The sequence below is a fragment of the Chionomys nivalis genome, chromosome 1, assembly GCF_950005125.1.
Source record: "Chionomys nivalis chromosome 1, mChiNiv1.1, whole genome shotgun sequence".
NCBI lineage: Eukaryota > Metazoa > Chordata > Mammalia > Rodentia > Cricetidae > Chionomys > Chionomys nivalis.
The window spans coordinates 84714038-84734622 of NC_080086.1; the positions used below are offsets into that span (position 1 = coordinate 84714038).

General features: G+C 38.4%; 1 protein-coding gene across 1 annotated transcript in view; it reads right to left on the minus strand.

Moving 5' to 3' along the window:
• Positions 1-20585, minus strand: part of Prdm5 (PR/SET domain 5) — a 154703-nt gene that overhangs the window by 67253 nt on the left and 66865 nt on the right. The window contains exons 7-9 of the mRNA XM_057770980.1: positions 17237-17316; positions 13187-13271; positions 11646-11803 (exon numbers count right to left, since the gene is read on the minus strand). Of these exons, the coding sequence (XP_057626963.1) occupies positions 11646-11803; positions 13187-13271; positions 17237-17316 (323 nt within the window). The remainder of the gene's footprint in view (positions 1-11645; positions 11804-13186; positions 13272-17236; positions 17317-20585) is intronic.

Here is a 20585-nt window from a genome sequence, read left to right on the forward strand (position 1 = left end):
AAAAGAAAACCGGTAGATGACACCTGCACTTCCATTTGGAGGGTGTTTTGTATCAGGTTTATAGTATGCACTTTGCTTTTAGGGGTTCATCCTATTTCAGACTGAGGATACAGGGAGAACAAAATCCACAAAAGTTGCTGCATCTCAAGGCTTTTATCCTGTATGTGTGATAAACACACAATCTACGTCAGGAAGTGAGTGACACATGCTATAGAGGAAAATAAAAAGCAGCACAGATAGTGTTTCAGAGAACAGATTTCAAATAGGTGACCAAGAGAATCCTAGCTGAGGTGATGTCTGAGAAAAGTCTGTTCTTAGGGAACAAAGCACAGGTACCTGAGTGACAGTAACAGGGATGCGGGAAGAGGCCAGATTGCTTTTCTATTCCTAAGGATATATAAAGAAATGTCTATATTCTCATATGGAGGGTAATTACAGAACACAGAAAGGTTTTGGTAACTCAGTGTGATTATTGGGGTTGCCTACAAAAAGAAGCACAGGCAACTCAGACATACTCTATCCAGAGCCCTCTGGATGGCTTTAGGAGGCTACAGACCAAACTGCAGGTCCTACCTAGTAAGCTACCGCTTATTCAGCAGTGACTGGAGTTTCAGTGAGGGCCATGCTCACTGAACCCACTGAAGGCCTCTGCTGAGAGAAAGTGAATAGACACATCTCATCAGGATCATGTACTGGTGAACACAGCTTTCTGCTTCAGGTTGGCAACAATCACAACTACCCAGGACAAACGTCTATGTTTCTGCCCATGTGGCTGGAGTGATATGAATCAGGCAGAGAAGTGGGAAGATGCAGAAACAGGCAAGGGTGAAGAGAAAAAGAAGAGACCAATCATGAAGACCAGGTCAGCCTAAAGTGTTGTCAATTATTCAGAGAGATGAAAGGTCTCTAAAGGGTTTGGGCAGATTGACTAGCATGTCTAAGACTATGTTGCTTTGAGAATCTGTAGTAATAAATGAGACGAGTTGATAAGACTGCAAAGTAGCCTTGGATAAGAGAAGTAAGAAAGCTGGTGTCTTACAAGAAGAAACAAGCCTCGGACATGAACTTGGATATGAGAGAGGAAGGAAGCAAGCATAGCCTGCAGACTCGTAAAATAAGAAGTGAAGAGAGGACAACTGTTTAGATGACACTCATTGGGTTCAAGTGACTTTTAAAGAAACTCATAGGCAGCAAAATATTTCAAACCTGGATTAAACTGTATAGAATTAACATAGAAGGTATCCGTGCTACATATGGCATTAATATATAATTAATGACAAATTCAAAGAATGACAAATTAAAAACAGTATCTGTTGTCCATGACAGTGTCACACATTAAGAAAATAGATACTATTTAATGTTTGTCGGAGAATGAACAGTAAGGCAAGCTCACAAACTGTGACCCGGAAGGTAAACTCTCTGGATTCCATTGTGGCACAGTGTTCTCAGTCGGCAAATGTACATCCCCACGACTGACCAACTGTCTTTACAAAATACATCTGAAAGTTTTAAGAAGAGAAAAAGCAAAACAGGAAACTCTTGAATGGTTATAAGAAATATAAATGGGTTAATTGAGTATAGTAGATATTATAATTGCACTTACATTTATTTTTTAGTTTAGTTTACTTTATTTAATAAGGAAAATCATGCATAACTTTTGGAGTGTCACATCATTATAAAATACCATTTGGCTATACACATTCACTCACACACAATGGAGTCTGGAAAGATGCTTGAAAGTATCTGCCGAGGAGAGTTTTCACAGGAACGTAGGAGAATTTGATGGCATGCTTGCATTCTTGTTTCTTTCTTTAGTATTTAAATTTTACCTAAGTAGATACTGCTATTTACTACACTGCAAAAGCTACTTTGTTTTAGAGCTTTCAAATTTGAGCGGGTAATTTCTCTAGTCCTCCACCATTGCGAAGGTGGCAGAAAGACTCTAAGAGCAGAAGCAGTGTGACTACAAAGAAACTGTTTTCCAGGCACAGCAGGGCACATGTGAACTCAAAGCAGTTAGGACAGCTTGTACAAGACCTACACATGTTCATGCCAGAAAACATTACAACACAGAGACCGGAGGTGGGCATGAAGTCCCACCTCTAGCTAAGGAGTTATTGGTAGTTGATTGTTGGTGGGAGAGGGAGGGTCTGTTTACTCTAAAGGTGTGACCCCTGGTAAGTCAACTGCACATCAGTAGGAGGTCATACATCAAAGAGAATGTGGGCAGCACAAAGTTACTTGATGGTTTAGAGATAAAAGAGGACATAAAGTTGGGCATAGGGAAGAATGAGGGTTCATTCTGGAGGATCTGAATGATGGGGATGAAAATGATCAAACTATATTCTAGGAAATTCTCAAAGAACAACTAAAAATGAGAAAAAAACTAATTAAATATAGAATTAATGTAGAAAAATAAAGAATGGAAGAGAGGAAAGGAGTCTGTTAGCTCACCCAGTGTACTACATAGAAAACCTGAAGCTGCATCACTGTTTAATCTAGATTTCTTCAAGGTTTGCAGGTTAAATTTATACAGTCATTTGTACAAATAGCTTCTTTAAAAGGCTTTCTCTTGCCAATCCAAAAATGGCTCCCTTAATTAAGATAATGTACTTTTCTGCTCCCATATCCACCCTTCCTTTATCCCAACCATCCCATTCCCCCAAGCTCTCCCCATCCTCCCCTTCTCACTTTTCTCTCCCCATTTCCCCTTACCCCAATCCCACCCCACCCCCAAGTTCCCAATTTTTGCCCGGCAATCTTGTCTATTTCCAATATCCAGGAAGATAACTATATGTTTTTCTTTGGGTTCACCTTCTTAGTTAGCTTCTCTAGGATCATGAATTATAGGCTCAATGTCCTTTATTTATGGCTAGAAACCAATAATGAGTGAGTATATCCCATGTTCATCTTTTTGGGTCTGGGTTACCTCACTCAGGATAGTGTTTTCTATTTCCATCCATTTGCATGCAAAAGGGTTCTCAGGTGTCCAGGGAGATGTCCCCAGCTAGTTCCTTGGGCAGCTGAGGAGAGGGTGCCTGAAATGGCCCTATCCTATAGCCATACTGATGAATATCTTGCATATCACCATAGAACCTTCATAGGGCGATGGATGGAGATAGAGACAGAGACTCACATTGGAGCACCAGACTGAGCTCCCAAGGTCCAAATGAGGAGCAGAAGGAGGGAGAACATGAGCAAGGAAGTCAGGACCGCGAGGGGTGCACCCACCCACTGAGACAGTGGGGCTGATCTATTGAGAGCTCACCAAGGCCAGCTGGACTGGGACTGAAAAAGCATGGGATAAAATCAGACTCTCTGAACATGGCGGACAATGAGGGTTGACTGAGAAGCCAAGGACAATGACACTGGGTTTTGATCCTACTGCATGTACTGGCTTTGTGGGAGCCTAGCCTGTTTGGATGCTCACCTTCCTGGACCTGGATGAAGGGGGGAGGACCTTAGACTTCCCACAGGGCAGGGAACCCTGACTGCTCTTTGGACTGGAGAGGGAGGGGGGAGAGGAGTGGGGGGAGGGGAGGGAAATGGGAGGCGGGGAGGAGGCAGAAATTTTTTTTTTACTCTTTTTTAATTAAAATTTCCAACTGCTCCCCGTTTCCCATTTCCCTCCCCCTCCTCCCACATATTGCCCACTCCCCCCGTTCCCCTCCCCCTATCCCCACTCCTCTTCTCCTCCCCCCAGTCCATTCCCCCTCCCTCTCGATACTGAAGAGCAGTCCAAATTCCCTGCCCCACAGGAAGACCAAGGTCCCCCCACTTCTATCTAGGTCCAGGAAGGTGAGCATCCAAACAGGCTAAGCTCCCACAAAGCCAGTTCATGTATTAGGATCGAAACCTAGTGCCATTGTCCTTGGCTTCTCATCAGCCTTCATTGTCCGCCATGTTCAGAGAGTCCAGTTTCAGCCCATGCTTATTCAGTCCCAGTCCAGCTGGCCTTGGAGAGCTCCCAATAGATCAGTTCCACTGTCACAGTGGGTGGGTGCATGCCTCGTGGTCCTGATTTCCTTGCTCATGTTCTCCCTCCTTCTGCTCCTCATTTGGACCTTAAGAGCTCAGACCGTTGCTCCAAATTTTTAATAAAAAAAAAATTAAATAAATAAAAGGCTTTCTCCTCCTCATAAAAATACACTAAAGCTAGAGCTCTGTTGACAAGTTCAGTTTCAGTTCAGTAGAGTAGCAGTTAGCTCACTCCACACGGAAAAGAAGAGGAAATACTAGAGACAAGTCCTTCATGAAAGCATTGACTAGCCAAGCTTTTCATCTCTGGTTTTCTATATTCAAACTCTTCACAAACTGGGACCAAAAGTATGCCAAAGCTTTGATGTAAAGGATAAGATTGTGTTTAATTCTGTCAACAAAATCTTCTCCGATTATTACGATTGCAGATCTTCACATATAGTAATATAGTAGTTGACATGTAGTATTTAATGCTTTTTTAGAAAAAAGAACAATGTACAATAATTTGTTGACAATAAGGCAAAAGGATATCACCCAGGAAAATACTGGGATTGTGGTGTGTGTGTGTGTGTGTGTATTTGCTGATTTTTGGAGGGGAAATGAGAGTAAATACAATCCATGCTATATAATTGACCACCATGCATTCATAAATGATCTAAGGTTTAATTCTCAAGAGATGTCTATTAAGAAAAGAAAAAGTAGCAAGAAAAGTTTTAAATTTGATTACAAAGAAAGAATGTGCTTATATTTTCTTCCAGAATTTCTCTCTTGTGTTTGCAAAAAGGTTAGGGCAGGTACCTAATGAGAAAGCAAAGATAAAGAGTTTCTTGACAAAGGTCCAAGGATAAAAGGGCATCACTGACTTCCCAGTGAGCTATGATCCAAATATTCAACATAGTAAGGAAAAGTTCAGAAAGATTAGGACATTATGTAAAATAAAATAAGCCATGGAAAGAAAATTATGGTGTAGAATCTGAAAATGTCAAATTCATAAAGCAAAGAGTTTATGGTAGTTGACAAAAGCACGGCTGAAAGAAAGGGTAACAAAGGGGAGGAAAATGGGATGTCCTGGTATAAAGATACACAGTTCGAATTACAATGAATAAATTTGGAAATGTATAATGAGCTGACTGTTATACAGTACTATATACTTATAATTGCTAAAATTATAGATTGTTAACTTTTAATTTTCTTTGATAAAAATTACATGTGTATATCACACAACATGACATTATGACATATGTATACAGTCGTTAATTAACACGCTATCATCTCACGGATAATAATTCTTTGGTTTACTTTCTGTAGTGAGAAAATGTAAAATCACAAGAATAGATCTTACATGTTTTTATTATATCAAACAGAAACAGGAGACCATATCAGATGATGCAGGTGACAGAAATGTTGACTATTTTGACTGCGGTAATCATTTCAGAGTGCTTGCATAATTAAAAGATCATAATGTACACTCTCAATCTGTACAATTTGTTTTCAATGTGCTTCCATCATGAAAATAATCAATTGAAAAGCAAGTTTCACACTGCTATTTCTTCACCCACTTAAGAACAATAGCACCAATTTTAACAGACAGGGGTTTTCAGTGACCACTGAGCCCCAGCTGATAATGAGCCCCTGCTGGACACTATTATCTCAATTCCTGCCTGGCACTCATAACTGTAAGCATCTTCAAACTGCAGTCACTACCATCCCAGGAAAAAGGAATCGCTTGAGCAGGCCTGAAGAACAGCTATCTGGCTGAAAAGACAAGACAGAGCAGCTAGGATGTATTTACTGAGTGCCTGTCTTTCAGTTCTCACATTAATACTTTCTTGAAAAAGCTTTAAGAATTTTTTTTTCTTGTGTTAAGTTTACCCCTTGTGCTCTGATTTTGTAAATGAATTTATGATCTGTTAAAGATAAATTTATATTTTTCTTTCAGGTCTAACAAAATTATACCAAAGCAATGTTTGAACTACAATGTCTTTCAAAGGATAGGACCATGACCCAAGACACATTTTTTTTTAAATAGCAAAACTAATTAGGAATCATCAAGAAGGATCAGCAGGTAAAGGCAGGAATTGCCAAGGGTAGAAGGAAGAGACAAGTCACAGCAAGCTGTCTTTTGACATGGCACATACACTCTAACACAGGTAAGAAAATAAATAAATGTAATAAACAATAAGAAAAAATGAATACATTATGTGCACAAGTCTTTATTTTATTAAATCACTCTCAAACTTAAGCATGAGGTTCTACTTTGAAATGATTCATGCCCCTGTGAATAGGACTGAAGGCTAAGAGAGTGCCATTGCTCAGAATCTGACTACAAATGAATGGAACCTGACTATAGGAGCCCAACAGAATGTTTCCAGAAGTTGTGACTAGATTCCTACATACACTTCTGGGGCTCCATCCCTGACAAATCACACAAAGGAACTTTAATGAGTAGGCACATATCTGATGCCAGGAAGCTCCCAACGACTTCCTTGGGGCTTTAAAAACTCCCATGGACTCACTTCCATCATCAAGCAGATAAAAAAAGACAATTTGCTCCATTTAGACATCCATATCACAAGAGGAGGGGATCACCATATATTTTCTTCAGAGTTTTGCTTTGCAATAAGTCTGACAAGTAACAGATGGAGAAAGATGATTAACTCACAGTTATTCTTCTTATAGTTCTGAAATGTCTGACCAACTATGATTCCAATAACACAAATCTAACTGGACCCAGACAGATGACTCTTATTTTAGCCAGACATTTTAGCACTAATCTGGATCAGATAAATCGAGTATAGCAAGGATGAGGAAATGAAAAACGATCAAACAGACAAACAAAAAAACTAATGGCTGAACCTTCAGGACTGATGGTGAAACTGTTAGCAGTGCCTCAAAAAGCACCACAATCCATCCAAAATGAGAGAAATAAATGGATATGATGAAATGCAAAGATGACAAATGCAAAGAATCCAAAGGAATATTTTATTTACTGAAAAGAATATTTGGACATGCTTCATGATGGAGATCAGACTAACTCTTAATGATTTTCTTGTTCTAATTGTCTACTATTATCATGTAGTTTCCTAAATGACCATTACTAAATAATTATGGAGCAAGGTTGACTTAGTTTTTCATATGACTCTTGAATATTCTAGGCATTTTCACATAACCACACCAAGACACACTAGGATCCCAACACAGAAACACATGTGTCAGGGGCAGAAGATTGAGAATGTTTTCCACTTTGGAAATCACAACCATCATGGTTTCTGTCCTCCCTAAGACATCATTATTACTTTCATATGATTTATGGCTGAAAAGTATGAGGGATAGTGCAAAGATCCTCTGCCAAATTCCCATATGGCATATAACATAAGCCAAACTGTGAAAAACTCATAAATGTGGGCAGATCAGTTTCATCAAAGAAAGGATTAAGAGGGTTCCAGAGAGCGAATAGGAAACTAGCCAGATACTTTATATAGTCATGTAATTCCAAATGAGCAACAATGACTACAGCCCTGCCCTGGATGCAGGCCTTGATTTAAGTGTGAGGGTACAAGGCAAGAAATCGGGCAGAGACAATGTGAAGCATTATCAATCGGCCATGTTCAGCTCTTGATATATCGGCCACTTCTTATTCTTCTTGGACAGAAACTAAAATCAGTATCATTTTTAATGCTTTCACAAGAGATAGCTGTTTCTTGAAACTCACTGTAAATAATGAAGTCACTTCAATGCCTACTAAATATTCCCTTTAAAAATATAGTGAAGTGTTTCCCTAAAATCAATAAACAAGCATTTCTGATATCGCGTATGTTTTCACATAAATTTCTATGTGACATATTTTCTAAATCTGAACATGAATCATGTACAAAATAAACATAGTAAAATTAAAGCTAACATGCTTTAAAAGAAGAACTAAAGGAAAAGTATAGTGTGGAAATGTGAACAAAACCCAGAGAAGAACTAAGAGCATATAACCTGAAGATAAAGAAGCTAAAGAGCATGTAGAAGACAAGCAAATATCTAATGTCATGGTGTCAGAACAGCGAAAAGCCCTTGCTGTCTAAGCCTGACAGCCTGAACTGGAACCCAGGAGCCTGCAGTGGAAGGAGAGAACCAAGTACCTCTGACCTTTGCACATGCACTATGGTTCACACTCGCCCATATAGGTATTATGTACACACATACACACAAACCACAAATAAATATGCCCACCACATCACCCCCCCCCAGATACACCCCCAACACTCACACCATACCTGCACCACCCACACATACACGGAAGTAGTTTTTGAATTTTGTATTATTATTTTATGTAAATGAGTAGCTTGCCTGTGTGTATATCTATGCGCCATATATGCCTGGTGCCTGAGGACAGCAGTAAGGGCATCCAATACCCTGAAATTGAAGTTATAAATGGTTGTGTATTGCCATGCAGGTTCTGGGAACTGAAATCAAGACCTCTGAAAAAGCAGGTGGTGCTCTTAACTGCTGAGACATTGCTCCTGCGCTGATAAAAGCATTTGAACATGAGAAAGCACGTATGAAATTGTTTTAGGTGTGCTTAATGCAAAGCATTGAAGATACGCTTAAGAAGTAGACTGGGTTGATGGTCCAGAGAACTCTGACTGACAGAAGCTATATATGCACTATAATGTGAGTGGCATTTGGAATTCACATCACTGGAGAGTAGAAGAGTGATATAGCAGTTACGCTTTGGGATGTTTTACCTGGTAAGACAGTGTGAGAAGTGCTAAGCATCAAAAGCCTGATTAGATGAGTATAAAAGCGGTCAAGAAAAAAGAAAAATATCAGGACACTGAAACCTTCCAATAAGGCACGTGGGTGAGGGGCATGGAGCTCAGTGGTAGAGCACTTGCCACTCATGGGCAAGGCCCTGAGTTTGATGCTTAGCACTGTACAAAAATCAAAAAGGTACATGGGTGCAAACATAATGAAACAACAGACAGGAAAAACAGTTGTGATATGTTTTCTTCCTTTATAAAAGACCCAAGACTGAAGAAGGAGTGTTGGATAATTACATTTCTTTTTTTTTTTTCTTCTTAGAATTTTATATTGATCTAAAGCCCTATTCCTTTTATTATTTTTATTAAGCTATACATTTTTCTTCGCTCTCCTCCCTTTTTCCCTTTTCTCCTTCTACCCCCTCCCAAGAGGAGATCTTGTCTTTTTCTCCTTTTTATGTAGAACCATGTATGTCTCTCTTAGGGTGCTCATTGTTGTCGAGGTTCTCTGGGGTTATGATTGTAGGCTGGTTTTTCTTTGCTTTCTCTAAAAACCACTTATGAGTGAGTACACATATTTGTCTTTCTTGGTGTGGGTTATCTCGCTCAATATCGTTTTTTTCTAGATCCATTCAATTGCCTTCAAATTTCAAGATGTCATTATTTTTTACCGCTGTATAATACTCCATTGTATAAATGCACCTCGTTTTCTTTATTCATTTTTTTGTTGAGGAGCATCTAGGTTGTTTCCTCGTTAAGGCTATTATAAACAATGCTGCTATGAACATAGCCTCATTCTGTAGACTGCAATTTTGTCTTATTGACAGTGTCCTTTGCTTTACAAAAGCTTCTTAGTTTCAGGAGGTCCCATTTATTAATTGTTTCTCTCAGTGTCTGCACTACTGGGGTCACATTTAGGAAGTGGTCTCCTGTGCCAATGTGTTTAAGTGTACTTTCCACTTTCTCTTCTATAAGATTCAGTGTGGTTGGTTTTATGTTGAGGCCTTCGATCCATCTGGACTTGAGTTTTGTGCATGGTGATAGATATGGATCTATTTTTATTCTTCTACATGTTGATATCTAGTTATGCCAACACCATTTCTTGAGTTTGCTTTCCTTTTTCTATTTTATATGTTTAACTTCTTTGTAAAAAATCAGGTATTCATAGGTGTGTGGATTGATATCCGGGTCTTCAATTCATTTCCATTGGTCCTCCTGTCTGTGTTTTTTTCTTTGCCATTATCAGGCTGTTTTCATTACTGTGGCTCTATCGTAGAGTTTGAAATCAGAAATAGTGATACCTCCAGAAGTTCCTTTAATATTGTACAGGATTGTTTTGGCTACCCTGGGTTTTTGTTTTCCCATATGAAGTTGAGTTTGTTCTTTTGAGGTCTCTGAAATTTTTGCTGGGATTGTGGTGGGCATTGTGTTGAATGTGTAGAATGCTTTTGGTAGGAGTGACGTTTTTACTATGCAAATTCTACCTACCCATGAGCATGGGAAATCTTTCCATTTTTGGAGTCTTCTTTAATTTCTTTCTTCAAAAATTTAAAGTTCTTGTCATATAGGTAATTGTTTGGTTAGAGTTACTCTGAGATATTTTATATTATTTATGGCTACTGTGAAGGGTAATGTTTCTCTGATTTCTTTCTCAGCCCATTTATCACCTGTAAAAAGGAGGGTTACTGATATTTTTGAGTTAATCGTGCATCCTGCTACATCACTGAAGGTGTTTATGAGTTGTAACAGTTCCCTGGTAGAACTTTTGAGGTCATGTATGTAAACTATCATATCACCAGCAAATAGTGAGAGTTTGACTTCTTCTTTTCTAATTTGTATCCCCTTGATCTCCATTTGTTGTCTTATGTTCCAGCTAGGACCTCAAGTTCATTGCATTTCTATCCTGTACAGAAAGAAGAAAGTACAAAAGGGAAATTACCTGGGTCAAAGAATAAAAAGTCACTCTTGTTTGGGATAAGGGGGACTGATAAATGCACTGCTGAAATGTTTCAAGGAAGTAAATTTCCTGGATTTTGTCAGCTTAGCATTGGCAACTTCAAGTCCTGGATGCAGTGGGCATCTGCCAGAGAGAGAGCACAAAGAAGCCATCCAAAGCCAACAATGTCCTCAAGTGGGGGCGGTGACAAATACAGGTGAGAACTCAGCTGTCTCTCATGTTGAAGGCGTGGCACCTCTCTGGAAGTGCTTACTGTAAGGGAATGGATCCTTTAGGTGGTGCAGGTTTTTGGAGATGTCACATCACTTGGAAGAATGCCCTCTATGGAGGCACTAGTGTTCATCCCCCACTTTCACTCTTTACCTCTCGGCTTCTTGGCCAGAGTGAGGGAAGCTTCACCTTCATTCTTGTAGTGTCCTCACCCCTGAAAGGCTCTGCTTTACCTTGAGTATAAAAGCAACAGATCCAGGCAACCATGAATGTAAGCCATTAAACCATGCCCAATAAACCGCTTTTCTGAATAAGTAAATTGTCTCAGGTACTGAAGGCTGTAGGAAGCTAACACAAAATCTAAAACACATTCAGAGAAATGAACAGACCCAGAAAAGAGCTCTACAAGAAACCCAGGAAAAGGGGGATATGAAACACAGAAAGAAGAAGGAGCATAGAAACAGCAACAGCTACAACCTTGGGATCACTAGAGCTGATTAGCAGTTGAGAGTTGTTTAAAGGACTGTCACAGAAGGACACTTTTCTGAGAGCAATTTTCAGAGGATGGAGACAAGAAGAAAAGCCAAAGAGGCCAGTGGTCTTGACAAGGTCTGTCTTGACAAGGCAGAAGCAGGGTCACCTCTAACCACCCTATTCACTTCATGTCGCATGTCCCAGCCAAATTCTGGTTAAGAGACCAACTGAAATCCTTCCAGCTAATCAGTAGCTAACAAGTTAATAAGCATCTTTACCTTCTTGTGGTTCTTGTAAACATTTCTGTGTGCAAATCCCTTTCCACAGAGCTTGCACTGATAGGGTTTATCTTCACTGTGGATTACTTTGTGGGCACCCACTTGATCAAGCCTCTTGAATGATTTGTTACAGATCTCACAGTTATAAGGTCGCTTTTCTGTGAAAAATGAGTGGAGACAATCTCACACTGATATGAAAGTCAAGGGTCAAGGGGAAGGAAGCATGCTTTCCTGCAACTATTTCTTATGCATAAACAAACTAAGGCCTAGTCAGACATGTACAAAAAAAAAGCCTTTCATGTAGTTCATCTATGTTAGACGTGCAAATTCTATTAGCCATGCATATTCACAAATGAAAATGAAAATGCTTACTCTTCTATAGACATATACTGAAAGTTAAACCTTTGAAATAAAAAAGTTTGAATTCAAAGCACAAATTCTATTTGTTCAGGAAAAAGATAAAAGTGTGTGTTTCAATCAGGTCCTTGATGCTGAGAGATCTGTCAGTGATAGAAGTAATCACAGAGCACCAGGCAGGCCCTTTGTGACAGAACTCCCATCTTCAGCAGAAGCCAAGCATTAAGCAGGTTAAAACACACACAACTGCAGACTGGGCATCAGTGTTAACAACCAAGCAAACGATCCCGCGCAAATCACACAACGCACACCAGAAAGTCAACAGGTTCAATCACTGATCTTAACTCACGAACACTTATTCTTCCTCCAAACCATGAAGATGTTCAAAAGACGTATTTCAATATCCTCAACTATAACCTTCCTAAATTCTTTAAAAGGATGGCTTAAGGCAAAAACTCTTTTCAGTACATTTTAGTGTCTTCATAAGTGAAATAAAAGCCAAATATTAAATGGTTTAATAAACATCCATCTTTTGAAATGTTTCTCATAAACCTATATATTTCTCTATTTTATGAGTACCATATTGAGAATTCCAAAGTATCTAGAAACATAATAAAAACAATAATTGTTGAATCTCCACTAAATGCCAGACACATGCTAGTATACTATGTAAATGACCTTATTTCATCTCCACAGTTCTTTTTTCAGGTGCCACGGTGCCATGCCACAGATAAAAAATAAAGAAACATAAAGAAACCGAAGTCCCAAATTAAACAGTGATTTCTGTAGGCCTTGTACATCCTGCAGTCAAACAACCTTTGCTTTCTAACTAGACAATTAAGAACTTAGAGATACTATGACTAGACTAGAACTTATAGCCAGGGTTCTGATTACTCCTTTTCTGGTTCTTGAACAAGATGAAGTAATTCTTTTGCAATGATTTCAATATTTACAAGAAGTACATTGTCAGGCAGTGGTGGTACATACCTTTAATACCAGCACTCAGGAGGCAGTCAGGCAGATCTCTGAGTTCTGAGTTTGAGGCCACTCTGGTCTACAAAGCAAATTCCATGAAAGCCAGTGCCACACAGAGAAACCCTGTCTTGCAAAATAAAAAATCAAACAACCAAAGACCAAAAATCAACAACAACATATATATGAAAAAAAAGCATTACATAGTTCACCTGAGTGGGTGATCATGTGACGTTTCAGCTGATTAGCAGAAATAAACTTTTTCATACATTCTTGACAATCAAATATCTCATGGATCTGAAAAAGATTAGATCGACAGTTAAACCAAATCTTAATGACTAATGAATTCTACAAAGCTGAAGCAAACATGTAAACATGTGGACAGCTGCTAGTACTGGGCCCACACTGCCCTAAATTGGCTTCATGTACAGTGGAAATGCCATGCCAAACTGTGTAGCTGATGCATCACTAAGAGAAAATGGTCCCAGTAAAGCATGCCATATATCTGTCCTATTTGTATGTAGTAAACATACCAATTGTAAAAAAATGTTCACAACTAACAAATATTAACTTGTGTTATACATAAAATTTAGAGGGGAAGGTATATGTTACCTGTAGATATAATATTCCTCTTTCAGCTGTCGTTAGCAGTTTAAATGTAAGAGTACAAAAGAAACTGTCAATCACAGTGAAAGGTTAGTAGGAAGTTGATCTAAAGTCACTAAGTTCACAATGAAGTCCCACATGACCGGAAGACCATAATAAAAATGATGGGTCACATAAAATAGCCCATAAATATGATGATTGAGTCCAAAGACCTAACATTAAACCTAAGCAATATGGCCAATAGTAGAATATTAATAATGGTGTGGTCAGGAATTCTTAGTTAAAGGAATAGATTGCAGGAGCTCTGACATGGGGTAGGGACTGAATAAAAATGTGAGATGTGAATGTGAAATTGTTTCCTTATTCTGACAATTCTACCACATATGTGTATCTCATGACATGTTATACAGTCTAAATATAGATGAAGAAAATAGATTTTGAAAAAAATGTATTCAGAACACGGCTTTAGCACACAAACTAATGCAAATGTTACAACCAGATACTATAGTGCTGATATAGTAACTAGAGATGAAGTCTTTCTATCTCAAATCATAAAATATTTGGTATGGAAAACAGAAGCCTATTTTACCACCATGAGGAAGGTGTTCAGCTCTAAGCAGCAGACTGCATGAAGCCTTCCTTGGAAACGCTGGCCACCAACCCAGTGATCAAGGGCTTCAAATTATTGGGCTAGGATTCAAGGCTGGTTCTGCCAAAAGTACAACGATTAACCCTAGGCAAACAAATCCTTCCACAGACAGCCAAAACTGTGTCTGTCACTGCAGAATAATTAGATGTCACTGAGAAAAAGATCAGCATGACTGATACAGCACATAAGTGGAGGACGAAGCTGTCTTGGGATCTAAGTAGCCGTGGCAGGAAAAGTGAAAGGAAAAGGCGCTGGAGGGAGAAAGGTCAGCAGATCCAAGGCCTGGCAGTCTTATTCTATGCCATGCCAGATCTGAGCTTGAAACCCTCCCCTAACTACTCTACTCTTTAGTGAGACTGAACTCACTGCGAGAACTGGGAAAAGCCAGAAAAGCAGGCAGCCATGACAGTCATCGATCCTCTGGGGTATGACTTGTACACATGCGGAGACTCATCCATACCCAGTTCTGAGCAGGGACAGATTGCAGGGTGGAGCCTGTGCAGCTATTGGTAGGAGAACTAGAAACAGAGTGCAACGCGGCACAGAGGAAGGTCAGGCAGCCTCTCCCTATCAAACACCTGTGGGGGATTAGGCTAAACACAAGGTGAAGAAATAAGGACAGGATACATAATGATGACTTAAAGCTTATAGGTGCAAATTTACATTCTTAAGCACTGCATGTAAAGATGCATAAAATATAATTTTATAATGATGGCAAAATAGTTTAAAATGACAAACCTCTGTCATATAGAAGTGAAGACTTCATTTGTATTACTCAAACTGTATTACAATATAAAATGTTTTTTTTAAAAATCTCTGGCTAAAATAACCATTAAATAAAATACTGCAAAATTTATTCAATTTTTAACTCTTGTAGTTTTTGGAACATTTTTCATGGTTAAACTTATGAAATAGATAAATTTCAGCATTTACTACACATAAGAGCTTTTTTGAATTAACTACATTATTTATAGTGGAAAATTAAGTGGATATTTTCAAAAATTCTAACAAAATTTAACAAATGACAGACAATATTATTTAATTATACCTAATATTAAGAAAACTTGTTTTGTTAAATTTCCAATTTTCCAAGCTGATTTTTAGGATGATAATTTACTACTTGAATTCCCAAATAAATAACTTGAAATAGAAGTCATAATATAATTTATTACATTACAAGATAGTATAGTGTAATAAAAAATACTAGGCTATAATTTAATATTGTCATAAAGCACCATCTACTGTTATGGAAAAACACTGCAACTATACTCTATTAGACATTAGAGCTGGCCAACTAAAATGACTGACATTTTTGGACTACTAAAGCCCCCCTTGTATAGAGAAGGGCTTTGAGGGGCTAATCTACAATAGAGACAGTGAAGTCTACTTGAACTAATGATTTATTAAAATTCTTCAAATGTTCATAACTTAAAGGCACAGCTGTACTTTCTGTATTCTACCAACAGGTATACCTTTTTCTACCAAGTTATTCTTTTATGGAGTAAGTTTTTATATTATTAACAAATGGAAAATAACACATTATTCAGAAAGGGGTTCCATGACTAAATTTGCTAAAGCACTCTGTTAAAATATCTTAAACATCATCATCTAAGATTAAATAGACCCAGGAAATAAATCATTCACTTTCAAACAGTGGTGTTTAAAAAAATATACTCTAACATATTTAATATTTTTTGCCTCAGATTAAGTCTCTATTCTCCAAGTCCTAAAATGAATAAGGAAAAAAAAAGGGACCTACAGGACCTTGAGAGACTCAGTGGGTAAAGCATCCTCTATGCGAGCATCAAGTACTAAGTTCAAATTCCAAGAACCCACATAAAAGCATGTCTGCCACCCCAGGTTTCCTGTGATGACACAAAAGGCCAGAGAAAGGAGGTCCCTCAGGAGCTTACGAGCCAGACAATCTGGCATATGCAGCAGAGAAAAAGTCTGTCCCCACCAAATCAAAGATTGAAAACCAACAACAGAGACCATCTGCTCTAGTCTCCACATGTGTGCATGGCATGTGCTTGTCTGCACTCAAAAGTATACACACATACACTCGGGGCGGAGCTAGAAGAAAAGTATCTAGACTCGCATTCTGGAAAGTCAGCACACAGACCAAAATCTGAATGCTACTGGATAGAATAGCCTGGCCCCTGCGCAAGAACGACACCCAAATTCAAGAGGCATATTACATCTTCAAACAGCCCCATAAATCACCAGCTGGATACCGCAAAAATGTAAGAATGAGCAGAAAATTCTAGTCAATTCAATATCCATTTTCAGAAATGAGAATTCCAGCCTAATGTTACATGTATAATTACTGACAGAAAAAATAAACTGGATCTTTATTTGTAATCCATTATTTCTCCTGAAGATGATAAAAAAAATCCCTCTAAATCCAGGAGTCAACTTCACTTATGACAACATGACAGTAACTATCTCATACGTCATAATGTAAATCCAGGGACATTTCGGGGACTAGTAGCTGAAAATTACTATGTAATAAATCTATATACAAATACACAAAAGGCATTTTACAAATCACAAAAAAAGTGAAATTTTTACACTTATCAGCAATATCTCCTTTTCTCTGGATATCAAGTAACTGAAAATTTTCCAGGTTCTAAATATTTAACATGTTAAATCAGGAGATATTCTGAATTCTATTTGTGACATAAATACTTATAAATTAATTTTGTACCAAACTAAACTACAATATGTACTGATTTTAATAAAAAAGGCCAACTCTTAGCACAAAAATGTATGTTTTAAATCACCGATTCATGTTTCTTGAGAGAACAACAACTGAAAAATCTTGAAGATGCAGTGAGTGCTCTGTGGGAATCAGCTAGACATGATTTCTGGCATTGAAGAATCTGTCAGCTAACTCTGAATGGCACAGCTGTTCTCAGTTCACTCCCCTGCCCAATGTCCCTGGCTCAGTTCTGTCTTAGTATAACATCAACCAAGTGCATATGGCAACCCACAGGCTCTTACCCACCTTCCTGTGCTCCTGCAGGCTCGACACTGAAGTGCACCTTCTATTGCACACTGAGCATATGAGCTTTCTCTTAGGATCACCTAAGACAGGGACAAAACACCATCACAGGTTAGCTGAGGTTGACCCAGTAGCTACAGGAACTCACCATCACGATTTAGAATTCTCTGCTGATATACTCAAGTCTTTCTTTCTAAACTTGGGAGTCCCCAGATCATCAGCTTCTACATATACCAAATAGAGCATTCACTATTCATTCCATCTGTTAAGATAGTCTTTAGAAAACAAAAGTCCACTGAAGTCAGAACAAAATAAAAATAAATCAAATGTGCTTTAAAAAGGAAAAGTGAATGTATTAATTGCAACACTAATTTTCCATCTCCTTTACCTTTCGTCAAATGGATTCCCTTCACTGCTATCCACAGACTATTCTTTCAGCAATATATTCCTGTAGAATCTGTGCTCATGGCTTACTAAAGAAGTATTAATAGGTCGTATAATGCAGAATCAACCACAATAATGTATTATATTGGCAATCAGCACTGTTAGAAAATCAAACCATGACTAAATTTTATCTTCTTTTACAATGATTAAAGGGGTCGTTTCATATTTCAAACTTCACAGTGACTAAAGAAGATAATTTCAAAATGCATTGTCAAAACTGTATTAGTTGCACCATCACAAATAACTTCAAAATGATATTTTACAATTTTAAATGATTGACTTAAAAACTTCCAAAATAAATATCTAACATACTGCAGTACCCTGTGTCCATCACATCACCTAAACAAAGTGAAAGAAACCATATCCATTCTCACTCCAACCTCAGTGACATGCACATGAGTCACCGAAACGAAGATCACTGTGTCATTTGCTTATATTGTATGACTATGTTTATGAAAGGAAAGTAAATGTTTAATAAAAGACAGGTAGGAATTTTCATCCTGCTTTTCAAGATACCAGGATACTCATAGTAACAGCAGGTAACTTTAATCTGTTCAAAGAACTCTATACACTACACAGCCAAGGAAATTTGTTTGGAGATTATAACAGAGATTCAAAATACAAACTTTGCCCACAGCAAGATGAACATTAGCCTGCATGTACTTGTTTATCATTCTTTCCCAACTCCCATTGCTTATATGGTCCACCTTCCTGGCACAGCTCATTAAGCCCTAGGACACCTCTTGTTGAGACCAGGCCCTGGTCTTCCCATAAGGCTGGTAAAAGGAGTGGAAAAGAGAGGAGAGGTTGACATCTCAACCACTTCATTTCACTTTATCCTCCCACTCCTGCCTCTGCTTCAGTACCAGTCTCCCATCCCTACTCTCTCTTCTCTCTCTTTCTCATATCGTTTTTATCTTACAACTGGAATATTGGATTCATACAAAGAAATACAGAAACAGTTTGTGAGAATACTCATAAATTTCTCATATATACCCCTTTGTGTTAACAACGATTGAGTCAATAGACTTTTAGCCTCCTATATTCAGGTTTGTAACTTTCAGGAGGGCTGGGGATATGGTGATAAAATTCAGTGGTGTTTATGGGGAGGGGCGCTCCTGGGTTAAATCATCAGCACCAGAAAAACAAAACAAACAACAGCAACAAATCACAGTGACAATCACAAAAGCAAGCAACGGTCAAATGAAGCCATAAAATCACGCTTACCTCCAAACCTACCCACCATATGCTACTATTTCTACAAAAATGAGGTTTGATCCATCTTTAAATATTCAGCTTCTTTTCCTTTACCTTCTACAGTGCATGCACAGAGGTATGCTTCACCACCAGTAATTATAGAAGTAACAAGGTTTCCTAGTTCCTCAAGTACCCCTGCTTCTCTATGGAATCCTCAGCCATACCTGAGTGTTGCTCTCCTTGCTATAATAGGAAGTACTCTCCCATTATCCCTACTTTACAGAAAAGGGGAGAAGCATAAGAGAGCCTGAGGATGAGAAAATGAAATCATGTGCCCAACCAAATGAGAGGTGTACATGGAGGCCTTAGCTGACATACAGCAGCTTTCACATCGTATCATGACCTGCAACACGGCATAATGATGATGAAACAAAATCTTCATGCATAAATTGTTTCCACAAATGCCCCAAAGCTGCAATAGTAAGCAACCCAAGGCCAATTACAAGAAGACTCAAAAATTACACTATAAGCACAGCAGGAAGACCATATGCCTAGTTATGGCGGTGGAAAAGTTTTCAGAGTTGTAGCATCCATCTGGCTTTTTACTTAGTTCAGCAAAGTTGACTTTATACTCACATAAAAGTTTGGTTAAAATACATTGCAGACAAAGATGGAGAAAATTAAGAACAGCATTTTAGCCAAAGCAGCATTACAAAAAAAATGAAGGCAAATCTATCAAAAAGTTATGCCTGCTTCTGCCATCATATGAAAAGCACCCGTATATTTAAATTCAGTGGGGGAAGTCATTTTCCATATATCAGCCATATGTTCTTTAAAAAGCAAGCCACAAAACAACGCTGAGAAGTCTTGATGATTGGCATGCCCTGAAGGTTAGATTACAAAGCTTCACCTTCTGCTACCAGAACACTGTTCATGGCTCACACTGCACTGGCCCAGTCAGTGATGACGTGAGGCCATCAGGCACACTCATGCTAACCTCTTGTCACCTTATTATTAGAGTCAGTTATTTTCAGGCAACAGAGGTCCTGATCCCGGCTATCAGTCACTCTTTTTCACCTAATTTTAAGGATAAACAAGAAGGGGAAAAGAGTTTCCTCCCAGTTCAAAGGTGCAATTCTGCTCACTTCCCAGAAGTGACGGATAAAAGCTGATATGTAAGAAACATACATGCACAGAATGACATGATGATGTCCTTGGGTCTCAAACTCCTTTACCAAACAGACAGCAAAGAAAGGAAAAGGGCTCACAGTCAAACAGATATCACAACCCAAACTATATTCACCATGGTTGAGAAAATACCAAGGACAAAACCCTAGGTGACAAGCAAATGTTATCTTTGTTTTACTGTTTGGCTAGCAATTACAAGGAGTTAAGCAAGCGTTTTCTGAAAATTCAAGTATTTTCAACTCCGTTCTAAAATATAGCTAGGAATTTTCTCTAGCATAGAAGAAATGCAAGCACTAAAGGTACTGAATGTTCCTTTAAAAGTATTAAGGCAGAAGTACATCGCTTCATAGTTTCAAAGTGTAACTACAAATGATCAATTTCACAATGTAGAAAAATGAAATTTAAAGGCTAAACTAATGAAGAGATCAAACAATACACCTGAGTGACAAGAGCAGCTAAGCGGGAGTTTGGTTTACAGTGGTGATTAATTAGACAACTTGGAAAACAGTGCTCAGTGTTCAGT